A 23,635-nucleotide genomic window follows, 5' to 3' on the forward strand; every position below is an offset into this window, starting at 1 on the left:
GTTTTCTTTCTCTGTGTCTGATGCTTTTACTGATGAGAAATGGGTAAGAATAAAGCATGTCAGAAAAAGGCACTTGTGGAAAACAACATGAAGACTGGTAGTAAGGTAGCAAAGAGGCAGGAAGCAGCAGTGAAGATACAAACTCAGCAGGAGTGGAGCTTTTCTAGAAATCTATGATTTGCAATGGACAAAAGAAGTTGGTTAATATGTAATCAGTGTTTTAAAATTAAAAGTCAAGTTTGTGGGCACTTGCAAAAAGTATTTTGAAGATAACTGTACACTTCTGCAGTAATTCTTTGTGTAAATATGATATGTGAATGAAAGGACTGTAAGGAGCACACCTTGCTGAAATATTTTATGTGCAAATGGAACACTGGATGGGTACAAGGACACTGCTACACAAATCAGGTAGCTGAGCCCAAATTAAGTTTGGAGATTGTGACTGCAGTTTTGCAGCTGTTGGTTTAAAAGGTGATAACAGGATAAAGGAATAAATAGCAAAGTAGATAAAAACTGACTCTTCAGTAATACTTTCAGGTAAGGAGACCTCCATGGGTAGAAGAAATACCTTTTATTAGGGCAGTTTTAGTTGGAAAGGATAGGCTTTCAGGTATGTAAGCTTCTTTCATGTTTGAATTAGAAACAGCAGAATGTAAAATTGAAAACAATGGATGCACAATTTTTATAATACTTTTATTAAGCTGAATTCATTAGAAGGTGGTGAAGGTTCTCTGGAGAAGTGCTGTTGCCCAAAGTCAGCCCAGTCTCACTCTTAAAGCCTGGCTCATTATTTTCATAACTGTGGGATGTTTCATTGGGTTTCCTTATCACCCAAAGACTGTAAGGAAAATGGTTGCTCTGTGAACTGAAAGGAGGAAAACAATTAATTCCAGTAATATCCTTGGGGAAAAGGAATATTTGAACTAGACTGAAGGCTGCTAGTGGTGATAAGGACTAATAAAGCATGTGTGGTGGGTAGGGGGGAAAGAAAACTTCATTCATCTTTGTGAATTAAAATGCAAGTTTTCTGGTTTTCTCCTGTCTCCAGCAGTCTTGCTAGTATGGTATTTTATGTTGGTAGTTGCTGAGGGAAATGACCTTTCTCCTGGAGATCCCTGCTGATAATTGTGTGGCTGTCATGGAGCGTGGTGCAGTCTGAGCCTTTCAGGGTAGTGCTCAAGGCTCACAGCTGTGGGTCTGCTTGTGCTGTGCAATGGTTTCATGCAGGGTTTGCATGAGATGATTTGCTGCTACAGGTCTTGCCAGTGGCTGGTGCTTTCCTTGTCTGCTTGGAAACCCAGATAACATTCAGAATGCAGATTATAGCAAAAAAACTGGATAATTTGGGTCTTTTTATGGTGATTTTTTTTTTTCAATTGTGAAGGCTAATCATAATTCCTCCTCCCCCACCCCCACTTGTTTTGTTTTAACCAAATTTCATGCATGACTGAATGTGACCCAAAATACAGGTATCAGGGCAGTCCTAGCCCTGCTGGTGTTATCCATTTCCAACAGATTTTCTCATGCAGCACTTTCAGATCCTGTACACATAACTGCACATGCTCCACTGACTTTCTCCTCTAACACTGATTCAGCTTGACAGGTCTTTTCTGTCGGGGCATGAACTGTCTGACTAATACTTAATTTTTCCATATTTTTTCTTGGAATGGTGTCAGGATAGACATTTCTGTACAGAGATGCTGTTAACCAAGTTTGAAGATAGTACTGTCTGATTGTGTTTCTTCTGAATTTTGTAGCAAAATTCTCGTAATTTTAGATTGGATAAATATAAGTTGGAGTTATTAAATTAAGTTAGAGTTGTTAAAGTAGTAGTTTTTAAAATGTTCTTTATCTATAAAATGGAAGAGGTGAATATAAATATTTGATAATTTTGTAGAATTGTCAGCTTGGATATAGCCCACAGGGCTGGAGAGCCTGCTGTGTGTCAGGAGGAGCTGCAGAGCAGGCTTTGGGAGGCCTGTGAAAAGAGCATGCTGCAAAAGTGGAATCATGCTTTTTAGTAGGTTTTGAAACAGAAGACAACTCCTTCTCCTCCAGATCTAAACTGCTGATGTGGTGAAACATCACTGGATTTATTCCATTCTCTTTTTAATAATAGATGTGCTTAAATTTAATTTGCTTTTAAAATAGATATAGTGTCTTTTAAATCCAACTTGAAAGTAAATGTAAAATTGAATGACTGTCACAGTATGTGCTGCAGCAGGTACAACCTGGGCAGCTGGTGGGTTTCCCTTGCAGAACTGGAAACTCTGCCAGTTTTCAGGGGAAGCACACATCCTACTCCTCCCTTTATCCAGTCTGCCATTTTTTTTGCCAATTTTTCACAAAGTGTTCAGGAAGTTCAGACCTTTGTGGTTTCTTCCCCTCTGTAAAAGTGTTAAAGCTGATCAGCAGATTCAAATGTTGGGGGAGAAGGCAGAAATAATAGAAATTCAGTGTCTCTGCCCCTCTCTAATGAGCTTTGTTTCCTTAGGAAACCAGGCTAAGAGGCATGTCCTCATTTCAGCTTTGTTTTTTGCATTGCAAATTTGGAGCTTTGTTCCAAGAAGTCCTTATTGCATTCATAATCTCAAGTGTGGTGTGTTGAGCCTTAGGGATTTTTTCTTCAGCCTAGCATCCTGTGGGAGCATGAAGAATGGGAGCAGTAACGTTTTTAGTGATTGGGAGTCACTCAGGGAGTGGAATGGGGCCAATGGAAGTGACAGACCTTCTGTGGTAAGGTACTGCAGAATCACCACCTTTCCAAGCCCACCCATTCCTCCTGCACAGCCTGAAGGAAGGCAGATCAACCAGTCAGGTTAGTTAACCTGGGGAGTCACTGAATAAATGGGAATATGAAGGAGCTCTCATGTTAATGGTGTTCATGCTTTAAGAAATGGTAGAAGAAAATAGGCATCCCAGGTGTTTGATTTGGTTTCATGTGCTTTATTGCATGGAAGATCAAACAATACACTGCAGCAGCAATACTTTGCTGTAGCTCAGAAGCAGCAGACTTCTCTGTCTGCCACATAGTTCACATAATTAACCTTTCCATTTTTCCTCCTGAGAGCAGAGTTAAAGTGCAAAAGGCACTCTTGATAGCTTGTGAGGAGAATGATGAACCACTTGCCCTATTAAGTAGATCAGCAAAGATGTGAACAGGATATCCTTGTGCTGGAAAGAAAACCCAGCTCTGCTGAGATTGGTTTTTCAAACAATATGTTGGATCAGGTAGTGCCAAGAATAAACACATATCCATTAAGCTGAAGTGTGGATAAAAATATGACAGAAACTTTCAAAGCTGTATTAATATAGGATTGTAAAACATTGAAAATCCTTTCTTAGGTAGCTGTAGTGCACATGTTCCTTTAAATGGGCATAGCAGCTTCCTGTAAAGATACTGTTTTTTAATTAAAAAGCTGACTTAGTCATCAACCCTTTAAAGTAGATAAAGATCATTGATCTAAAATGAGGTTTGTAGCTCTTCAGGCTGAAGAGAGAGACATCAGATTATTGGTGGGCTTTTACAGCTGCTCACCCAGTGCAGGCTGCTGGTGTCTCCTGCAGTGCTGCTCCAGGTGCTCCCTGCATGCACTCAGCCTGCACTGCATGGGTCTTACAAAATGTGAACCAACACAGTCTCACAGAAGAACTGTAGCATGTCAAATAATTCATCCATCTTTAGGTTAAATGTTCTTTTGAGTACAGGTGATGTAATTTGAGTAGTGTGAATGTTGCCAAAATACCATTTCCTGCATACAAAATGATCACATTTGCTCATTTCACTCAAAACAAATAATCATGTTTATTCATACATTTTTTATTGCTATTTTAAATAAACCTTGTTTCACCATTTCTTGGTGTTATACCATCTTGTACAAGGACATGTACAACAGTATTTTTAATACTATTTTTTTCTGATATTTCAGAACTGTAATAAGAGAGAATCTGATTAAAATATTAAAGGATTCCTTCCTTCCCCTTTTGATTCAGATCTGGAATAGGCATCTCCACTTTGCCTTGGGACAGACTGCATAATACAAAGTGCTGTAGAGGCAGAGGCTTGCAGTTCTGACAGAATTGACAGATCAATTAGCTTGTTGGGGATAATTTTACTAATCTTTTCTGAGGTCAAATATAACCATATATAAATCTTATTTGGGAAGCAGTCTTTTGATGTTTTTTTCTGATGATGGAGTTTGGTCTAAAGTTTTTTGAAGTGCTGCTAAGGATTCCTGTCTTTAGGCAGTATGATGTTCCATGAAAGCAAAATTGATGCTTTTCATTTGTTGATTCTTTTACTGTTAATGTTTTATTGTTGAAGAGACCATGGTAATTCTTGGAAGTTAGTTATCTGGAGACTCTCTTGTAGTGGATTATTTTTAAGAGCCTCCTTTTTATGTGCGATGCTACAGATCTTAAATATGCCAATGCTTTATCACATGCAATGCTAAAAGAAAGCTCTGTCACCATTACTAGAAATTGCCTAGATTGGCTTACAGTTGAAAGAACATAATGAAAGTTTTACTCTATAATATTGCTAAATATTTAGCAGTTGTGCCTTTGGGTAGCAGGAAGGCCTGCCTGCCCTACTTTTATTTTAATCACTCAAGGGATATTTCATTATTTGGTCCTGGCAAAGTCCAGCTATAACAGTTCTGGTGTGAAAGCTGATTTTGTTAGTGTGGGTTGTCTTTTTTTAAAATATTTTTAAAGGATATTGATGAGAGGAAAGCAAAAGAAAGAAGTCTTTTATATGGAATTTACCTCCTCCTTTCAGGTCCTTTCAGTTCTGGCCTGAAGTACTGGCATGCTACTGCAGAGCAGGGGCAGATGACACTGATGTTAGGCACAGCTCTTGGCTTTGGAAACAGTTCTGTAGCATTATCTGAAATGGGTTGTTACTAGATCCAATTCTCCCAGTCCTCTCTCCAGTGGCAGATGTCTTTATTTCTGCAGGCAGGTAACAACCCAGCATTTTTCTTACAGAAGAAGCATCTGCTACAGGACAGTTTGGACATCTGCAACTTTCCTCAAGGAGTGTGTGAAGGCAAATATTCTGATGCTTATACTGAAGAATGCTCCACACTGTTAACTGTGTTTACCTCCTCACATTTTCTCCTAAATTCCTAGGCCTGTAAAGCATAGAAAAGTTTTACAAGTAAACCATAAATTCCACGCATTCAGATCCTCTTGTTCATAAAACTTGTAAAAACATCGGCAATATTGAATAACTGAGTAGATAGGTACTCCTTTGTAGAGCTGGAGCTTCAAAACTACATTTCACAGTTTCAGTAATTTTGATGCCCTACGTAAAGTAAGAAATTGCCCAAGCTCCTACAGCCCCCTAGGGCTGGGGTAGCAGTGGGAGGAAGGCTCACCTTGGGCTGCCTGCAGTGGTTCCTGTTCCAGCTGTTGCTGCTTGGTTGTGTTTGCTTCCTGCCCCCACAGCAGGGCTGCCTCAGCTGCCTGTGCAGCACTTGCCGAGAGGCTGCAAACGTGTTTGTTTAAAAACAGAGACTATAAATAACCAAACATTGATGTCCTCCCAGTTCATAACTCTCCAGTTTGAGATCAACATAACTTCACCCTCACAAAGAAAGCTTTATTTCAGCTGTACCTTTCTGGCAAAGTCTTACTGTTGTGGATAAAACCCTTGCCTGGTAGGAAAGAAGGAAGAATTAGTTGGTGTTCCTCACACCAAGCTGATAAGTGACAAGTTAAACAGCCTCATTTCATCCTGAAATAAAACACTGAAGACTGGGGATTATTTATTAATTATTTTCCCACTAAAGATGGCAAACATCTGACTATATGGAAGAGTTTGAACTCCATTTACATTGAGAGAGATTGAGGTTGAGGTTCCAGACAGTTTGTGCTTAGTGTGTGTGTAGTTACCCCCCAGGGCTGTTTGCAACATGGCAGGAGAACTGCTGCTTTGTCTGTCAACACTTCTTATCCTGTTCCTCCTTCTGCACTCTGGAGCAGTTACCAGACATTCTACTGTGCTTGTGGTCTGAATATTTCTTCACAGTTAAGCAAATGTGCTGGTATTGATCAGGGAAGCAAGCAGTTAAAGATTAAAAATGTGCATGTTGCTGAAAATTGAGCACAATTCTGTTTTTTAATTGCATGTGGGAGCAAAAAAGGGCCTTTGTCTCTAAAACTGGTGAAATTTTCAGAAGATTGGATTGAGCCAAGAGTGGATAGAGTTTTAAAAATTACAACCTGTAAGTAAATGTCAAAGAAACGGATTTTAGTTAATGCTGGAAAAATGCTAAGGCAGGGCATGAAAAAGTGTTCCAGCTCTGTATAATACAACTTAGATGTTCACCAGGGCAAGGAAAAAAAATTGCCTTGATTCACATGAAAAGAGTCAAGATAGTTGAGCACTGAAACAAGTGAGAGTTCAGAAGCTTGTGGAGTTGTCTTTGTTACTGGTAGATGAATCCATATGTTAAATAATTGTAGCAGCCCGTCTGCAGCGCTTCTTAAATTATAAGATTGCAGACTAGCTGGAGACACCACCTTAATTTCCTTTCTTTGCTGCTCTTGAAGCAGCTTGAGGAAAGAAACTGAGACAAGAAAGGATTGTGCAAGGACACTTGTCTGCAAAAGCTCACATCAGCTAAATCTTACACGTGAGTGCAAAAGTTTCTTTGTCCACAGCTTTCAGTGCTCTCCTGTGAGCATCTCTAATGTTGGGGTGTCTGAGAGGGGACCCCTGTGGGGCTGCAGGGGCTGTGAAGGTCCTGTCTCATGCCTTGGGCCCAGTGCAGGGCCCTCCATGCAGTGAGTGCCTGGTGCAGACACTGGTGCTGAAACTGGGGCAGACCTGTGGATTCTGCCTCTTGTGAACTGACTCACTGAAGAGCTGGTTTACATGTTAAAGCAGTAGCTTTATTTCCTTGAAGTTATTTAAATGTTTAAAATGTCTGCATGTGGCTCTTAGGACTGTGCAGGGACAGGAGCTTGTAGGTTTAGTGTCTGTGTTTCAGAAAGTTTCTAGCAACATCCTCACTCTGATCTCTTCTTGGAGCTTGTTGCCATCAGAAGTGGTTCAGCAGAAAGGACTGGACATAGATGCCTACAAAGCCCAATGGTACAGCTGCCACTGTCCTCCCAAATCCTTTCAGATTCTGCTCCCATGGTCTCTCTCTGTGGTGTCTTTGCCAGTTTTGTAATCAGGATCTTTTTCTGCTGTCTGTAAAGATGAGAAATAAAACCAGTTTGGGGAACTTTGGTGCTTGCTGTATTTCAATACAGTAAACTACTGTGTTTGCTGTATTTTATTTTTTGGGTATACTTAGAAAAAGTTATGCTCCCACATTGCAACTTCTCTCCCAAAGACAAGGAGGAGGGTCAGTGGTTTATGCAAGGTTTGAGGTGTATTACCTGGTTGAGGGAGATCTAGTTAGCTACTTTGTTCACTTTTAAAAGGGGGAAAAGAGATCACTTGATCGGTCAGCAAGACCACATGACAAGCAGCTGAATGTAATTAGGTGGGGAGGGTGCTTGTGTGGGGCTGGCAGCTTCCCATGCCCTGCAAATGTTAGAGCTGTTAGTCTGAACTACACTATTTTGGTTTTATTTCTTTCTCTGCTGATGCTTCCTGTAGATGAGAAATGGCTCTTTTTGCATGACTATGGTATTCAAGAGATCTGACCTGTGTCAGGAAACTTGTCAGTGAAGCACATTTGGAAAACTACAGATCCATTCAGCTGTTGAACATAGGTATGTAAACACTTTCTCTTTTCTGTTTATTTTCAGAAGATTTATTACATTGTTTTCCTTGAGCTGACTGTGCCAGCTGTTCTGTTCAGAGTTTTGAAACACTGTTGCTGCACTTTAATAAGCTGCCTGGAATATTCTGACTTTGAGAGTTCAGCATTGCTGCATCCTCCTGTTCTAGAGGGAAATGTAAAGCTGGGGAGTACACTTGGTTTATGTAACACAGGCTTTGGGGTTAAATGACAAAACTGCAGCTCTTTTGTGTGTATTTAGTCATTGCTTTTCATAAATAAATCAGTCAGACTTAAATACAAACCAGGGTAAGTTTATTAAGAAAATAAATAAAATGACTGCAGTGAGCAATGTCTGGATCCAGGAGCCATAAGATGCCTGTTCTGGTCCCAGATCATCAGCCTACATTGTCTTCTGTGGCAAACTTGTTCTGCAGGGAAGGTACAATTAGACCCCTGATAGTAGAGTGTGCTGTGCAAAAAACATTTAAAATACTGAACAGACTAACACAGTATTTTCAAATGTTGCAGTGCTTGAACTTTTCCCCCTGTTTCTTCCTGTGTTCCTATTAGCATTTAAAGTTAAATGATACTGAATAAAACAGTCCTTTAGAATGGCAGGGTTTTTAACTGCATTGTGCACCAACATGTTTGTTATCAAGTTTGCTGAAGGGATGATAAAAGGCATGAACATGGTGTGTTGCACAGGCTGTTACTTTTAATTGCAAAAAAACCAATTGACTAGCAAGGAACCATGAGCGCTCATCTAGTTCATTCCTTGTTCAATCGTATAGTAATGACTTGAGTCTTAAAATTAATTCTGATAAAAGCAATAGGAAGGTGGGCTGTTATTACTGTGTTTTGGATCTCCTTTGGAAGAAACTCAGAGTATATGTACCCACCTGACTAAGTCGTGCCATGCCACCCCAAGCATGATTTTGTAATCAAGCATCCTTTCTAGCCTTGTGTTTACCAGCATTTTCCTGGTCATGAACCAAAACTCCAGTTTTTATAGACTGCAAATAACCAAGGAGGAGTTGTTCAGGGAACAGAACAGTATTCTTCTCCACTTCTCTGGAGGTCACAAGGCTTTCCCAGGGTTTTATTTGATGTCTAGCACAGAATGTCTCAAGATGACTTATCTCCTCCAGATCATCAACAGCTGACTTATGTTTGTAACAGAAGTGAGAAATTAATAAATGTAGTTCAATAAACATATTTTCTTACTGTTTCCTTATAGTCATCCCCAGTGTATGAAAAATTGATATAAAATAAATGGGAAAAAGGATTATGTAGACATTGATGCTTGGCTTACTGTTTTTGTTTTTCCTGTGCTGTTTGGATGGCTTGGTTGTTGTAGCTGCTTCACTGTAATTTACTGTTACATAATACTTTCATTTATTGCATTACATGTGCATTTTGAATGTGTTACAGAAACTATTTCTAGCACATTTTAGTAGAGTGATTTCTAATAGCCTAAGTTATTTGAGGATTAAATTTTGATAATGCTGGAATTCTTTTTTACAGTGCAAAACAATATGCTAGCATTTGGTGTTGCTATCCTTTCCTTCACCACAGTCTTCCTGGATTTCAGTGTATTTGCATGTTTCCAATGTGTCTTTCATTTATAACAGTCAGTCTTAAACAAAATAGCCTTAGTAATTAAGCCTGGTAAAGACAAACTGGGAATCTAATTCAGCTGGGCTTCATTTAGCATGTCACTAACAATAGCATTAAAGAGAAATAGTAACATTTTTCCTGAAGAAAAAAAGTTAAAAAAGACCAACAAAAATTCTGAAACTATAGAAAATTTAGAATGTCCTCAAAAAAATCTTAAAACTAGTTAATGGAAAAAGATCTGGAAGTATCTTAGTAGAAGGAGAAAAATAAGCTCTAGACAATGGGAAGGAGAAAAAGGAGTAACTTTTATTTGGTCTTCTAAAATGTTTTACTTCATAACTAAGAAACACTATAGTTCCTGCTTCTGAATTTATTTAAACACTGTGACATAGGGATAAAATTTCTTTTTAAAAATCTGTTTTGATTCATTGTGATGCAACTGTTGTTATAAGCAGAAAAACTGGGATCTTGGTGAGGCAGTTCTCTGGGAGTGAGTGGGTTGGTTAGCACAGCTCCACCATAGGCACTGCAGCTGTGCTGATTAGTGCTGAGATTTTCTTTTTTCACAAACTTAATTTATTTTTACTGAAATCCCATTATTGGATTCTTAGTTTCTTCTGTAGTAAATCACATGCAGTGATTTAAAGTCAAACCAAATGCTGCAAGCCAAAGCCAGTCTTTTAGCAGAAGATGAAACACCAGCCCCTACTTTAATGAGACTTTTCATATAGAAACTCTTGTGGGACAGTACCATTACATACTCCCTTTTTCTTGTGACTTGTGCTCAGAAGGGCATATCTGAATAAATTCTGTCCTATTACTTACCCTTTATATTCCATTCTTCATTTCAGAGGTTTTGATGCCTTTCTCAGTTACGGTGTAGAATTGTTCTGTGAAGTTGGTTTGGCAGTTTGTGTGAGATTTTTGAGTTCCTCACAAGCATACAACATTTCTATTTGGTGTCTCACCAGCCAGCACAGTCTGTATGCACTGTGGTGTGATAACTGCATGCACATTTCCCTGACACAGTTTTTGACAGGAAACTTGCACTGCTTGGATCAATTAGAGCATTCTGACTGGCTATTTATTTTCATAGAAAAGCTTTGTATATTTTTTCTGGAACTTGGGTTATAGAGGTGGTTGTCTGTAGGCTTACTGTTGCCTAAGCCATTTATTAGCTATAAACTGAACCATTCTGAATTTTAATTGAAGACTTCTAAGGGTAGAGGTAGGGAATTGCCTGTTACTGTAGGTCAGTTCAAGTGAAACTTGAGGATACTTTGTGTGCCTGAAATGTTATGAAAGAATTATTTAGGAAGGCACCTACAGCATGAAAAGCAACCTGCCAGGTTTCAGGTGAGGTTTTACTCTACAGCCATCTTAGGCCCCTTCCTCCATCTGGGAATAACTATAAGGAAAGGTATGGGCAAACTGGCATTGGACTTGTGCTGCTTTTTGATTTCTTTGCTCATATATTCCTCTATAACACCAATTAGTGTAAGGAATTCAGGTTTGCTGTGCTGTTTATCTCAGGAACCTGTGCTGTATATCAGGATTTAACTATAATTCATGCTGTATTATGGGATTCTGATCTGAGCAATGAGATAAATATTGTTGGCAACTCAGGTTGAAAAACAGCAGGCTTTTTGAATGGAAGCTTTGTGTTGAGCAGATCAGGCTGCTAATCAGTGCTTCTTTTGAATTATGCCTTCCCTGAGGCTCTAGAAAGCTGTGCTAGGACAGGAATTGAAGCCAGCACTTTGCCAAAGCACTGTCTGAGTAGTTTGGCAGACAGCAGGGCCTCAGGAGAGGGCTTGGGCAGTGGTGATTTGTGCTGCAGTTCCAGAGCTGTTCAAGGGAGGATAGGGTGGAAGTAGGGGCTTGGCTTTCAATTCCTGAAAGAAAAGCACGCTCAAACACTGTAGTTTTAGCTTTGCTTTAGTTTGAGTGATACTTTTGAGCCACAAGCATGCTCCAAAGTGGCAGTGTCTTGCTGTCACACGAAGATTTCTGTGAATATTTGTGCTTTGCTGTTAGTGACTTCCTCAAGAGAACAGGTTGTGGCCTACTGAATACAGCCTATTTCAGTGGTTTTTTATTATGTAATAGGCATGTTAAGTTATGACCAGTGTATTTTCAGCAAGTTATTTCTAACCTTTTTATAGCATTTATGAGACATGGAAGCATCACATACACTCACTATCTCCAAACATGTTTACTGAAAGAGTCCTGCTCAGTACTGGCTGAAAAATCTCTTTCTCAGACTGTAGCTATTACAGACTCTGAAATTAAAGGCTCAGTTTCTTTTTGAGATCTCTTAGGAGCTGCCACCCACCTGTCAAACTCTTTGAAGTGTCTTGCTGCCAGCCTGCAGCTCTCAGTGGCTCCCTATGGCAGCATGACCTCAGGCAGGTCCAGTGAGCTTTGCACCTGCAAGGATGATTCTGTCAAGATTTTCTGATCTTTAAAAGATTGGGAGAAGTGAATGCTAGCTGTGAGCCTCAGTTTTATCAATCTAGATCTATCCTTCCATCTCTGTCCATTGTGTACCCTTCCTAGACTAGCATCTCTGACTGTCCTGTGATGCTGGATTTGAGGAGTAGAATAACCACCTTTTCTAGTTGCTGGACAGAGTTTTAACTGACAGTTTCTCATGCTTTCCCTCAGATAACTATGAACTTATTTTGTCCTTTTTGTTACATTAATTTAAGAAATCCCACTGATTAAATATTTTCACCAGTAACATCATTCCTAATGTTGTGCCTGATATTCATGGGTAATAGAGTTTTCCATCTCACTAGAAATGGATATGGCTTAGTTGTTCAGTCAGTAACTTTGATAACCAGTCACTGTTCTGGGGAGCAGGATGTTTTCACTGGTTGCTGGATGAATGATGACATTAGTCCTGTTCCAAAAGGCCACGATGCCTTGTGATTAGCAGCTTTAGAAAACTTCTGATGGACTTAAAATTTTTGGATATTTCAATGGCACCTAAATAATGAGAAAGCATTTAACTTGCTAAGAAATAACTAGAAGAACAACATGTTAGAGGTTCTCTACACTGTGACCCCTGTTAGTTTAGATCTCAATAGAGATCTAAGGAATGGCGGTGGCTGCTGAAGATAAGGTTGTTGAATCTTCCAATTAGCAACCAGATTAGCAAGGAAAAGTGTTTACTTCCTGTGAAAAACAAAACCCCATATATTTCCCAGTCCAAAGGATGAAAAGATGGATTAAATTCTGCACTGCAGTTCTTCCTGCCTCACCCTTTCCCCACATCATATTAGATGAATGATGTAATTTTATAGTCCCATTTGTATCATATTTGTGTAGTCTTCACTTTTATCTAACAATGATTAGGAAGTATCTTCAGGTGTCTGGTAGCTGAGCTTCTCCATTGACTTCTAATTGTCCTGATCAGGGTAATTCATTTTTCCAGATTATTCCTCTCTAATGCAGGATGTATCTGGTATCCATAAGCTTGGCAGTATTACCTCTTGAAGAATTATTTCTGTATTCCAGGTTATCTGGCCTATGAGGCAAGGTAGAAGGTAGCTGAGAACTTTCCTGTTCCAAAAGAGAAATATATCTATGTCTATACTGGGGTTTTTTAAGAAGCTGCAAATATTTTCCTCTGGCCATTTACAGTGTGTGCTTTAATGGAATTAAACAAAGAGCATGGCTTGACTGACATGTATTGTAGTCTACTGAATCACCCATATAGGCACAACTTACACTTTCTTTAGCACGTTTTTTTGGAGATGCCATTTCATTTATATTCTACCTGCACATATAAAACTGCTTCCTTTTTCAGCTTCTGGATTTTTAACTTTTAAAAAAAATTATTATTATTCCTCTCATTGTGCATTTTCATGTGTTTGCTTATCTGCTGGAGGTCTTTATCTCCTGGAAAACCAAACCATTCCTTAAAGAAATATGCAATTCTTGCTATCCTGTGTGTTCTTATTCTTTACCTTTTGGTGGTTATTTCTGTGGGCAGAAATAGAATAGTGTGCTCTCTTTTCTTGCCCTTCTGAATTTGGAAGTGCTGCTGAATCAGTGGGTGGTCAGACTCATGGATATTTCCCATGTGTGACTATGGCCAACTTTGTGGGTGAGACCCCTGTGGCTCCTGTTTGTCAGAAACAGTTGGAAAATGTGTGTATCTGTGTAAGACTGTCCTTCATAATTCCTTGATCCCGTGAAGAGTAGGTACAGTGCAGTGATGTATTCCAGATGTTAAGGTTGGGCTGTGAGGAAGGAGGTGGGTCCCAAAGTGGTCAGAATTGTCACATTAGGGAGGTGCTGAGCATTGCTCTGAATTTCCTGTTTAGAAGCTAGTGAAAAAGCATGGAAGCACACTTGGAAGCCAGTGTGGCTGAATGCCTTTATTAGAGGAAGAGGGGAATGGTTGAGGATGGAGTAAGTAGAGTGGAACTGCTTAAAAGAAATTAAAAATGCTTGCTTTACTTTCCCCAGTTACTCTGGAGTTGATTCACTTTATAAAGATGTTTCAAAGCAGCTTCTGATGAGAGTACAAAGAGGCAACTTGTGAGGCAAAAGCTCTTGTTCCCAGGAGGTGGACAGATCAACTCTTTTCATCACACAGCATTGCAAATCTTCCTTTATCTACAGTATTTCCTTACCATGGAGCATGAACATGTTAGGAAGTGATGAGGGAACAGAGATGGTGCTGTGCTTTTTGCACAGAAGTTGAAGCTGCACAAAGTTCCTCCTGTATGGGGAGTGTTGAATAACCAACTGCAACATTCCTGCCTTTATTCTTTGTTTTTTTCCAGTTCCATGCTGCTTTTCATTCATTTGTGTAACTGAGATAACCTTTGAAATCCAGCTGCCTGATTGTTGGTGTGGTGATGCTGAAATGCAAATGCAATTGCAAAACTAACTGTTGTTTCATTTCCTGGCTTCTCCATTCCTGGTGTCTCCTGGTTTTCTGGAAATATAGTCCAGAAGCTGCTGTTTCCTTGCCTGGCCTGTTGTGCAAGGTTCTCACCACATCAGACCTGCTGCTCCACTTTTCTGGGTGGGATTTATAATTTTCTGTATCTCCTGTAGTAACTCATTCTCACAGTGCTTTGTGTGCCCATCAGTTCGTGCTCTCAAAATGCTGCAGTTGCAGTGATGCTGAAAAATGATTCTAGAGAACCTTCAGCTGAGTAAAAGTGAGATCAGTGTTTGGAGGCTAAAACTTCCCAGCCTGTGTTCTTGTACCTAGTTTTGCAGGTTCTTATGTATTTTCAGCACCTTTAAAATTAGATCTTTCCAAGAAAGAGGCACTTCTTAGACAGTGATCCTGCAATTCCTTAGAATTAATCTACAGTTGAAACTAAAAACATTGTAACAGTAAAATGTTAGGTGAAGCAATTGAAAGTAACCAAGCTTTTTTTTTTTTTCATGTTGTTTGTTACAGAAAAGGCCCAGAAGTCATGGAAAGTGTCATTTTGACCAAAACTAAAGTAAGCCAGGTCATACATTTTCCTAAGAAAAACAATAGTGCAGCTCAGAACATTTTGGTGAAGTGCATATTCATTAGTTCTCTTCCCCCAGCACAGCAGGTACTTGAGTTTATGAACAATTGTTGTCATGATGTGCTTACATTCCATTTGTATGGATCTGGCAGGTTTTAACAAAGCACATCTAACCAAGTGCTGACTAAGCAGGAACATTGTTGAAGTGTCTGTCCCCTGTTAGGACAGAGCTGGCTGGTGTCTGACTGAGCAGTTCTTCGAGCACTCAGGTGCTGCTGGAGCCTGGAGCAGGGTGAGGCTGAGCAGGAATGTGGTTATGGCCTCGCTGCACTGTGGTGCCAGGGACTACTGACTTACTCCTCTGCACTCTGCATCACTTTCTCAGTTTTTCTGCTGGAACAGATGGAGTGATACATGAAACACTCTCAAAGTATAATTTTGTGTAGTGCCTTGGTGAAAAAAAATTGCATGAATTGATGTGCACTTGCAGATTCATCAAATATGTACAAATCTCACTGAGAGACCTGTAGTGTCTTCTTTTTCTGTTTTTGGGGGATTTTGGTTTCATTTTTCCCCAATGTCCATGTCAACTCTAATCCCCAGCATGGAGCCTCAACAGAAAGGAAACAGTTTATATGAAAGACTGCTGTATTCTCAAACCAGAGGTAAAGAATGTAAAGCTATAACTGAGCAGGTGTGACCCATATACTCCATCATTATTGCATTTTTGAATGAAAACCCCTGCTGGGAACAATGCAATTGTTTAAAGATGTGTGGGTGAATTTGCAGCAACTTTAGATCGGTTTCAAGGCAGGTCTTGCACAAATCTCTTTTGAAATGCTGTTTGCCTCTAGGAATGAAAGGGACATGTGAGCTGTGTAATTGCTTGCCAGCCATGCAGTGAGGCAGCACCCTCCTAGACACAGACACGGGCACACCTCTTTATCTCTGAGCACCCATCAACGTGGATGCAAACAGCTGACACGTAAGCCTCTTGGCTGTGTGCTGAAGAGGTGGTGCTGGAAAAGTACTCCTGCTGGAAGTACTATCTCCAGTGTGCCCTGACTATTCCTTTTGCAGAGTTTGGGGTAAGTGGTATGCCTTACTTTAAACTGATGTGCTTGAGGATTGTCTGATTAGGGGCATGTTCAGATTTCCTGAATTTTACACTGTGTATGCATGCATGTGTTTATTTGCAGATCAATGCTTCTGGTTTGGTTTTTTTTTTAATTTTATTTGCTTGTTTCTATGTATTCATCTCTTTTGCCTTCTTCCTTTTTCCTTCTTTCCATCAGCTCAGTAGCAGCACAAGACTTGTATGTTTTGTGTAAGGCCAGTTCAGGAAGCATATTCGCATATTCCCTATTCCCATACTGCATGGGGGAAATCCTGCATGCCAAGCCAATTTCCCTAATTTATACAGCAGCAAATCTGCCATAGTCTGGAATATTTTATCACACAATAGTGCTGTCATATCTGTGTCCCAGAGGCAAAAAGATGAACCCATTAACAATGATGTCTGTAATGTGAAAGTATCTCAGACTAGGAAATGCAGGGAACAAGAAGAGCACTTGATTTGGAGAGAATCTCTTCTTGATAAGGCCTGATGTGTGTGTGTGTGGAGGCTCCAGAGCAGCAGCTGTACAGGCACAGCTCAAATGCTGGCTGTGGGGGTCCTGTCAGCCATGGAAAAGGCCAGTGGAGCTTTTCCAGCACTTGTTCATAGCTCTTGTCCCTCTGCATACCAGGCAAAGTGCAAAGCCAGAGCTGAATGGGATTTCAGGAGGGATTTACAACAGGCAAAACTGTGGAGGGCTTGATGTAGAGCTTAAAACTCTGTCCATTGGTGATTTTTTTTTTTTTTTAACCAAGGAGTTCATACTCTTAGAAGCAAGATATGGGAACAATTTTGTTTTGGTGACCTGGTGAATTCTAATTGTATCATTAGTTTTTTTCAGAATCTTCCTTTTCTACCTCCTACTCTCCTGTTATGTGAGATATGGAAAAGTGGAAGGGAAGACTGGAAAGTGTGAAGTAATAAAGCCTAATTTCAAAAAAAGCAAAATTGAAAGGAAAAAATGGGGTGGGTTTTAGTAAGAGGGCTGCAATTTTTAAAAGCTTCACAGCAGTTTTTGCTGTGAATATACTTTACAGTGAATCTATTCTTATTTCTCTCATGTGAAACTGAATGTGTCTGGACACTAGGACTGCAGGTCTCGGAAGTAGAGGGTGGAGATCACTTTTTAAATATTTGTACAGGGAGGAGGACAAGGCTTGAAACTGCTATGAAAATAGCTCTTTACATGTCTCCGAGGATAGGTTAACTCTGCAGGGTTTCACAAGAACCACTCCCTGGAGATATTTGAATAATAGATTGACTTTGTGGGGTGCAGTGAGAGGTGTGTGCATTTCAAAATCAGAGGAGAAAATTTCCTTCTCAAGCAAATCTTTTAGAAGACAGTTTTAGAACCCTTCCTGTGAAGGGTTCCTCACCCTCTGTCAGTCCTTTGGAAGTTGTATTTTGTACCAAGCACAGGGAGAATTGAGTGGGCCAAATGATGAGTGTTTGTCAGATATGACAGTAGGAATACTTTTTTTTGCCTAATCTTGACCTTTCTGTTTTGGCCAGAGCTTTCACACAGCCCTGTCCAGTGGAAGGTGCAGCTGAAGTGTAACAGTTCCCTACAGCTCCGAGGCAGAGCTGCAGTGCCCTTCCTTCCTCTGTGTGGTCTTGCTGAGGGTAAATCAGCAGTGATCAGCTGCACTGTCATTGATACTTGTTAACAAAAGTATGTTCTGTGCACCTATAGCCACCCAACAGAAAACCTCTGTGCAGGTGGCATAGCACAGTAAGAGGCATGAAGCAAGCTTGTCTTTGTGTAACACACTGGCCCTAAGATTTACATCTAAGTTTTTAAAAGCAACAATCAATTTGGGAATCTTGAGACTGAAAGAACAAGTGCTTGAGTAGAGGATGAGCTTACACAGCTCTTAGCCCTTTGAGAACACGAGGGCAAAGGAAACACCATGTGTGAGATGGAAGTCTAAATAAAATGCAGTCTTTTAAAAAATCCATCTCTGTTTTTTAAAATACTTTTCCTTTTCTTCTGATACATTTCAATGAAAAGACTTTAGTAGAGCTACAAGAGAGGTGATCTGGTTTTACTTTTTTTCCTTTGCCAACAGGGGAGAGGATTTAAAAAATGAAACAAGCCCACCAAAATTATTTTTGCTGATACGTGTGAGTGTGTCTGATGGATCAGAGTTCTTAATTTCTTCTGAAAATGTTCTTTTGTCAGTGTTTGGGCTGCCTGTTCAATTTGTTTACTTGAATAGGCTGCTCCTTCAGACCTGTGTGGTGGATGCAGTCCTGCCGTTGTGCATTTATGTAAAAAGCTCACTGGTAATTTTTGCTGCAGAGCTCTCCCTTTCAGCCTTCTACTCTATTGCAAAACTTTGGTTAAAACACAGCAGTAGGATGTGAATTAGCCAGCTGTGGCCTAGTGGTGAGTGTGAACTCTGTCACCTAAACCCCCTTCCTGCAAGCTTTTACTGGCATTGATGGCATAATGTGAAATACACGTTGGCTGGGAAAGGGAGACTTCAGTGCTTTTCAAAATTGGAAAAAAGTGTCAGCTGCTTTCCACTGACTCTTCAGCTGGAGAATATCTGGGGTAAATCTGACCAGTCTGCTTTTTAGTAAGCTGCTTATGGCCACATCAAGCAGTCACAGCTCTGACTTGTAACCAAGAGCGGCACCATTATAAAGGTGTGAAGCTTTAAGATGGTTACGGTTTTAGCTGAATGGTGGTGATTGACGCCCACATGCTGGAGACACAGTTTGTTCCAGACCTCAAGCTGTGAGTTGATATTCAAGAAATTAATTGGTGTTTTGCCATTGATGTAAACTATTGCGGTGTTTGGCTTGAAATTAATATCTTTATCTAGTTCAAGCTAGAAGTAGTTCCAAAAATACTTACAGTTGAAACAGCAGATATTACTCTTTCAAAATTTTATTTCATAATCTATTTTTTTGTATTTTTGGCATCTTTTTCTGTCCTTCATAAGAGGCAATTTTATGCTGATTTTCTGTTGCTTTTAGAGTGGTTATTTTAGGCTTATCTTTTCATGTTCATGTCTTTGAACACAGCACAAGGCAGCTCTCTACTGTTTGTTTTGGGGGAGGGAGGCTCAGTAGCTACTCAACAGGAAAGTGCCAGTGCACTTACATCAGCTTTTCTAGTACACATGAAATTTGCCAGTGATTTTTGTTACACATTGTAGTTGTTCCTGCACTTAGATCAGACTATAGACAATATGGTTATTTTTGAAAAGGCAGAAAAAAGAGAGAAGTTTCTTAAATGTGTAATGAGCCATGGAAAAAAATGTGTGTGTTTGTTTAATGTCAATTCAGGATCAAGATTTAGTTTGAATGGCTAGCTAGCATCACAACACAAACTTTAAAAATTGAAAATTCTTCTTCAAAATCAAAACCTGAAGAAGAAAGTCTTATTCAAGACTAAAAAATAGCTATTAATAGAAAATTACTTTAAATTTTGTTTAAATATAGTGGACAGTCCAGGAAATTTTTTTTTCATATGGTTCTAATGCCATAGTGAGTATGAGAATTGCAATGCTAGTACAATTAAGTAGCTTTTCCCAGCTTCCAGGAGGATTAATAAGTTCTGCAGTTTCTGTTCCAGATACCTTGAATAGTTTGACCTTGATTTTCAGTCTTGCCTGAAGAAGTCAGAATTGTGTTGCCTTCCCTTTCCAGTAAGAGGAATGTAATAAAACTAAAAATGCACTTTTTCAGTCATAGCTGCATTTGATATTGGTAATTTGTGCAATTGAGAGTTTAAAGTGAAGGTGGTGTAAAGCAGCACAGTACTGGCCCCACCACTTGCTGCTTTGTAGTGCAGGGAGTGATTTATGTTTTAAACATTTGTCAGAAGTCCTGGCAGAATTCTGCACTAACTGTTCCTTTGTGCTTTGCTTTTTAAGGTGCCGCCTGAATTCTCACTATGTCTGATGGGGACTACGATTACCTCATAAAATTCCTAGCACTTGGTGATTCTGGAGTAGGAAAGACCAGCCTTCTTTACCAATATACAGATGGCAAATTTAATTCCAAATTCATCACAACGGTGGGCATCGACTTTCGGGAAAAGAGAGTGGTGAGTTTGTATGAAATGTGCTACTCGGAAATGGTGTCTGTCTGTAGGCCTGCAATCAGTGTGATTGTGTGCTTCATTCTGGGACAGGAAAGGCCTCATCTGACCTGGCTGTTTTTGTCATTGCTGTGTACAGACTTATTTCCCCAGAAGTTAAAGAGCTGATTCTAAGAAACCACTTCTTTCTGCTCAGCAGGTGTTGATGAGTGTGTCACCTCTGTGACTAGTGCACACAGGACCTGGAGTAGCACTTTTACTGTTGAACTCTTTTCACAAGGAAGAACTGAACTGTAGTAAAACGTTTTTGCTGGATATGAACTGAAATGACTACTGAACAGTGGTGCAGTTTTTTAAGCATGTAAATGAAATGATACATGCAGCTGATCTGGCTTCCTAAGCAGTCACCACTAGCAGAGGAAAATTATGAAATATAAGGTTGCTTTTTTCAACCCCTGAATTGTTATTAAACTAAGCAAATGTACTTCTCATATGAAGCTGAGCACTAGAATGCCATAACCAATTGGATGCTGGTCCTTACTGCTCTGAGAAATGGAGTGGGCACAAGCTTTTTGTTTTTACATACAACTATTAAATGTAACAATTTACATTGTAACAATCTTTCATTATAGCCTGGTGATTTCCTGTGTCCAGAAATCTGGATGGGGTAATGGGCGTTGTGCAGACTCGTTTTTGGTGCATGACATGCACCACAGTAATTCAAGGACTAGATATCTTAGTAAAATGCCAGACTGGTCTCTTGAATAAGTCATTGTCCCTTTAGTGGGATTGTAAACATGGTGGTTTACATGATCAGCATATTTGATAACTCAGGACAAGGTTTAGGCTTCAGAGATTGAATCCTATAATACATAAACTTGCTGAATTTGTGGAATTGTAAAGATCTGTTTGTAGCTCTTGTAAGCTTATATACAATGACATTTGAAGGTAACGAAGATGACTTAACTTGAAGCATTCTAAACAAGAAATGAATCTATTTTTATCTGATCCTTCCAAGACTAATAAATGCCCTTATTTATTTTTTCATGCCGAGCAAACTCTTCAGCTTTTATTTTTATCATCCAATTTCTGCTTTATAAGCTGTGATCTGATAAGATCTACCCTCAGCAATTTTTCAGCAGCATTTTGGCAGCTAAGTAGAGATATCATTATCTCTTGAGTATATCCTGTTTGCTAATGAGGTTCTGCTACTACTACAAATACATTGCCAGATGGCATTGTTGCTTTCTTAGATTTTATTTGGAACATGATATAAGGTAGCAAAAAAACCAGAAAATCAAAATATGAAAATTAATTTTGTCTTGTGGCTCTAAGTATCTATCTGGAGTCCCTAGTCTATTTGGCCCTGGTTTTGCAGTTTCCCTTTTACCCTTATTTTTAAATATTTAATTGGATGCAATATTAAAAAGTATTTCATACTACTTTTGCCTTACAAAGCAGAGGATTGAGTTGTAGTTGGCATCTGTGCATCAGCAGTGCTAATTTTGCTGCATTTAATGACTTTAAATGCCAGTTCTTTTGTGTTCTGTAGCAGCTGGACTGGTAACAGTCCTGCAAATTTACCTCTTCCAGGTGTATAGACCCAATGGGCCTGATGGTGTTGGTGGCAGAGGACAGAGGATCCATCTTCAGCTCTGGGACACTGCAGGGCAGGAAAGGTATGGCCCAGGATTGCAATGGGAGCTTACTGTAGCAGCAATGGAAAGCTTCCTATGAGTACCCATTAAATTCTAACTGTAATTTACAACTGTAGAACACAAACCCTGTGATTATTGCTTTTTAGTCTTTTTTTTCATAGCCAGCACATATAGACACTTTTAAAGCTTGTCTTTTTAAAGTTCTCTTAAGTTTCTGTAAATATGTTGATGCCTTGGGAAAGTCAGGCAAAAGCATCTCAAAGGATTCTATTCTATTGGCCTGTCAAAAGACTGGCATTCTTGTGGTTGTTAATCTTAAATTCAAGGACTGATGTGTATAGGGGATAAATTTTTGTTCAAAGTTAGGATTTCATTATTGTTTTAATTTTTGAATCTTGATCAAGGCATGCTTTATAGTGGAAGACTGTTTAAAGCTCTCACACTCAAGTCTCCTTGATGCCTTAGGCCTTGATTAGGCCACAGTAATGTTAGCAATTTTTCTTACACAGTCCCTGCCTCAGCAAAACAACTATGAATATTTCCTTCTGGTTCATTCAGTCTTAAGTTACCTTAGTTCTTCTGTGATTGTAAGCAATTATGTTTTCAAAGTCAGATGAGCAAATTAATTTCTCTTTGCTGGTCTAGGTTTCGTAGCTTGACTACAGCTTTCTTCAGAGATGCCATGGGGTTTCTTCTGCTCTTTGATCTGACAAATGAGCAAAGCTTTCTGAATGTCAGGAACTGGATAAGTATGGCTTTTTTTTTTTAAATTTTTACTTTCTTTGCATGAGTGAAATGGGGTGTGGGGGTTATGTTTGTAAATATAAAGTCTCACTGAGAATTAGAGCTTAAAATACTGTTTTTTATGGCTTTCCCAGTAAAATAATGTAAATGTTGTATTATAATTGTAATAGCTGCTAGTGATGGCTTCTAGGGCTCACCTGAAATTCAGCTTTGCCTATTGAACTTGGATTTTAACCTATATAAAAGAAAGCTGAGACCATATCCTATCCCTTGCTCTGGTGCTGTTCAGTAATTTAAGTGTGTGGGAAGCCTATGCTAAAGTATTTTGGCTCACCTGAAGCTTTGTCAGCAAAACATAAAGGAAGGCACATCTTACTTGGCCGGTATATCCAGGCAAAGGAGTTCCCAAGCTGCATCATCCATCTGGAGAGGGAAGCAGATCCTTTCCTGGCACTCCCTGTAGGTGCTTGGTGACTGTAACTCCTTCAGCTGCAAATGCACAAGTTTCTGTGCTAACTCTGCCTGTGTTCTGCTTCCCTGGGTTTTTCCCTGGGCATGTGACAGTGGCAGCCCTCAGGGCCAGTGGAGAAGGGCTGTGGGCCAGCAGAGCAGCCTTGGTTTGTGGTGGTGCTCCTAGGGAGTGTGTGTGACAGTGGCTCGTGACCCTCTTCATGTTGTGCTGCCAGGTCAGCTACAAATGCATGCCTACTGTGAAAACCCAGACATTGTGTTATGTGGAAACAAGAGTGACCTGGAGGACCAAAGGATGGTGAAGGAAGAAGATGCTAAGGAACTTGCAGAAAAATATGGGTATGTAACTTTCTTCCAATTATTGCTGTGTTTAGAGCAGAATGAGATATTTTCTGTAATACTTTTTTTCTGCATAGTGAAGGATTATTATGAGAAGAAGCATTTTAGAATGCTTAACTGCTTGGTATGATATCTTTTTTTCTGTATGAGATGAATATTTTCTTCATTGCTTAAAAATAAGTACTTAGTATTGCAGTAATCTTGCACAGGAGATTGGGTCATCTTTACTTGGCAGTAAACAGTGTAAATTTTCACCAACTTTCTGGAAAAGAGAGAATTTATAGAGGCAGGTGAATAATGGAGTCACTTCTTTGCTCTTACCTGTGCTGAGGCATCTGTACTCTCACAGGCTCTCAGGGAGTCTGAAAACTGAGTCAGACCAGCAGGAAGGCAGGGCAGCC

General features: G+C 39.6%; 1 protein-coding gene across 4 annotated transcripts in view; it reads left to right on the plus strand.

Annotated features, from left to right (window-relative positions):
* Nucleotides 1–23,635, plus strand: part of RAB27A (RAB27A, member RAS oncogene family) — a 32,237-nt gene that overhangs the window by 4,963 nt on the left and 3,639 nt on the right. For 2 of the 4 annotated variants that reach the window (XM_058033670.1, XM_058033669.1), the window contains exons 2-5: nucleotides 19,856–20,028; nucleotides 21,616–21,701; nucleotides 22,326–22,429; nucleotides 23,111–23,234. In XM_058033670.1, the coding sequence (XP_057889653.1) occupies nucleotides 19,876–20,028; nucleotides 21,616–21,701; nucleotides 22,326–22,429; nucleotides 23,111–23,234 (467 nt within the window). In that variant the 5' untranslated portion in view covers nucleotides 19,856–19,875. Of the gene's footprint in view, nucleotides 1–7,618; nucleotides 7,735–15,705; nucleotides 15,940–19,855; nucleotides 20,029–21,615; nucleotides 21,702–22,325; nucleotides 22,430–23,110; nucleotides 23,235–23,635 lie in introns of all 4 variants that reach the window. The other 2 variants (XM_058033668.1, XM_058033667.1) reach the window with 2 other exon arrangements.

The sequence above is a fragment of the Melospiza georgiana genome, chromosome 13 (genome assembly GCF_028018845.1).
Source record: "Melospiza georgiana isolate bMelGeo1 chromosome 13, bMelGeo1.pri, whole genome shotgun sequence".
In the NCBI taxonomy this organism is placed as follows: domain Eukaryota; kingdom Metazoa; phylum Chordata; class Aves; order Passeriformes; family Passerellidae; genus Melospiza; species Melospiza georgiana.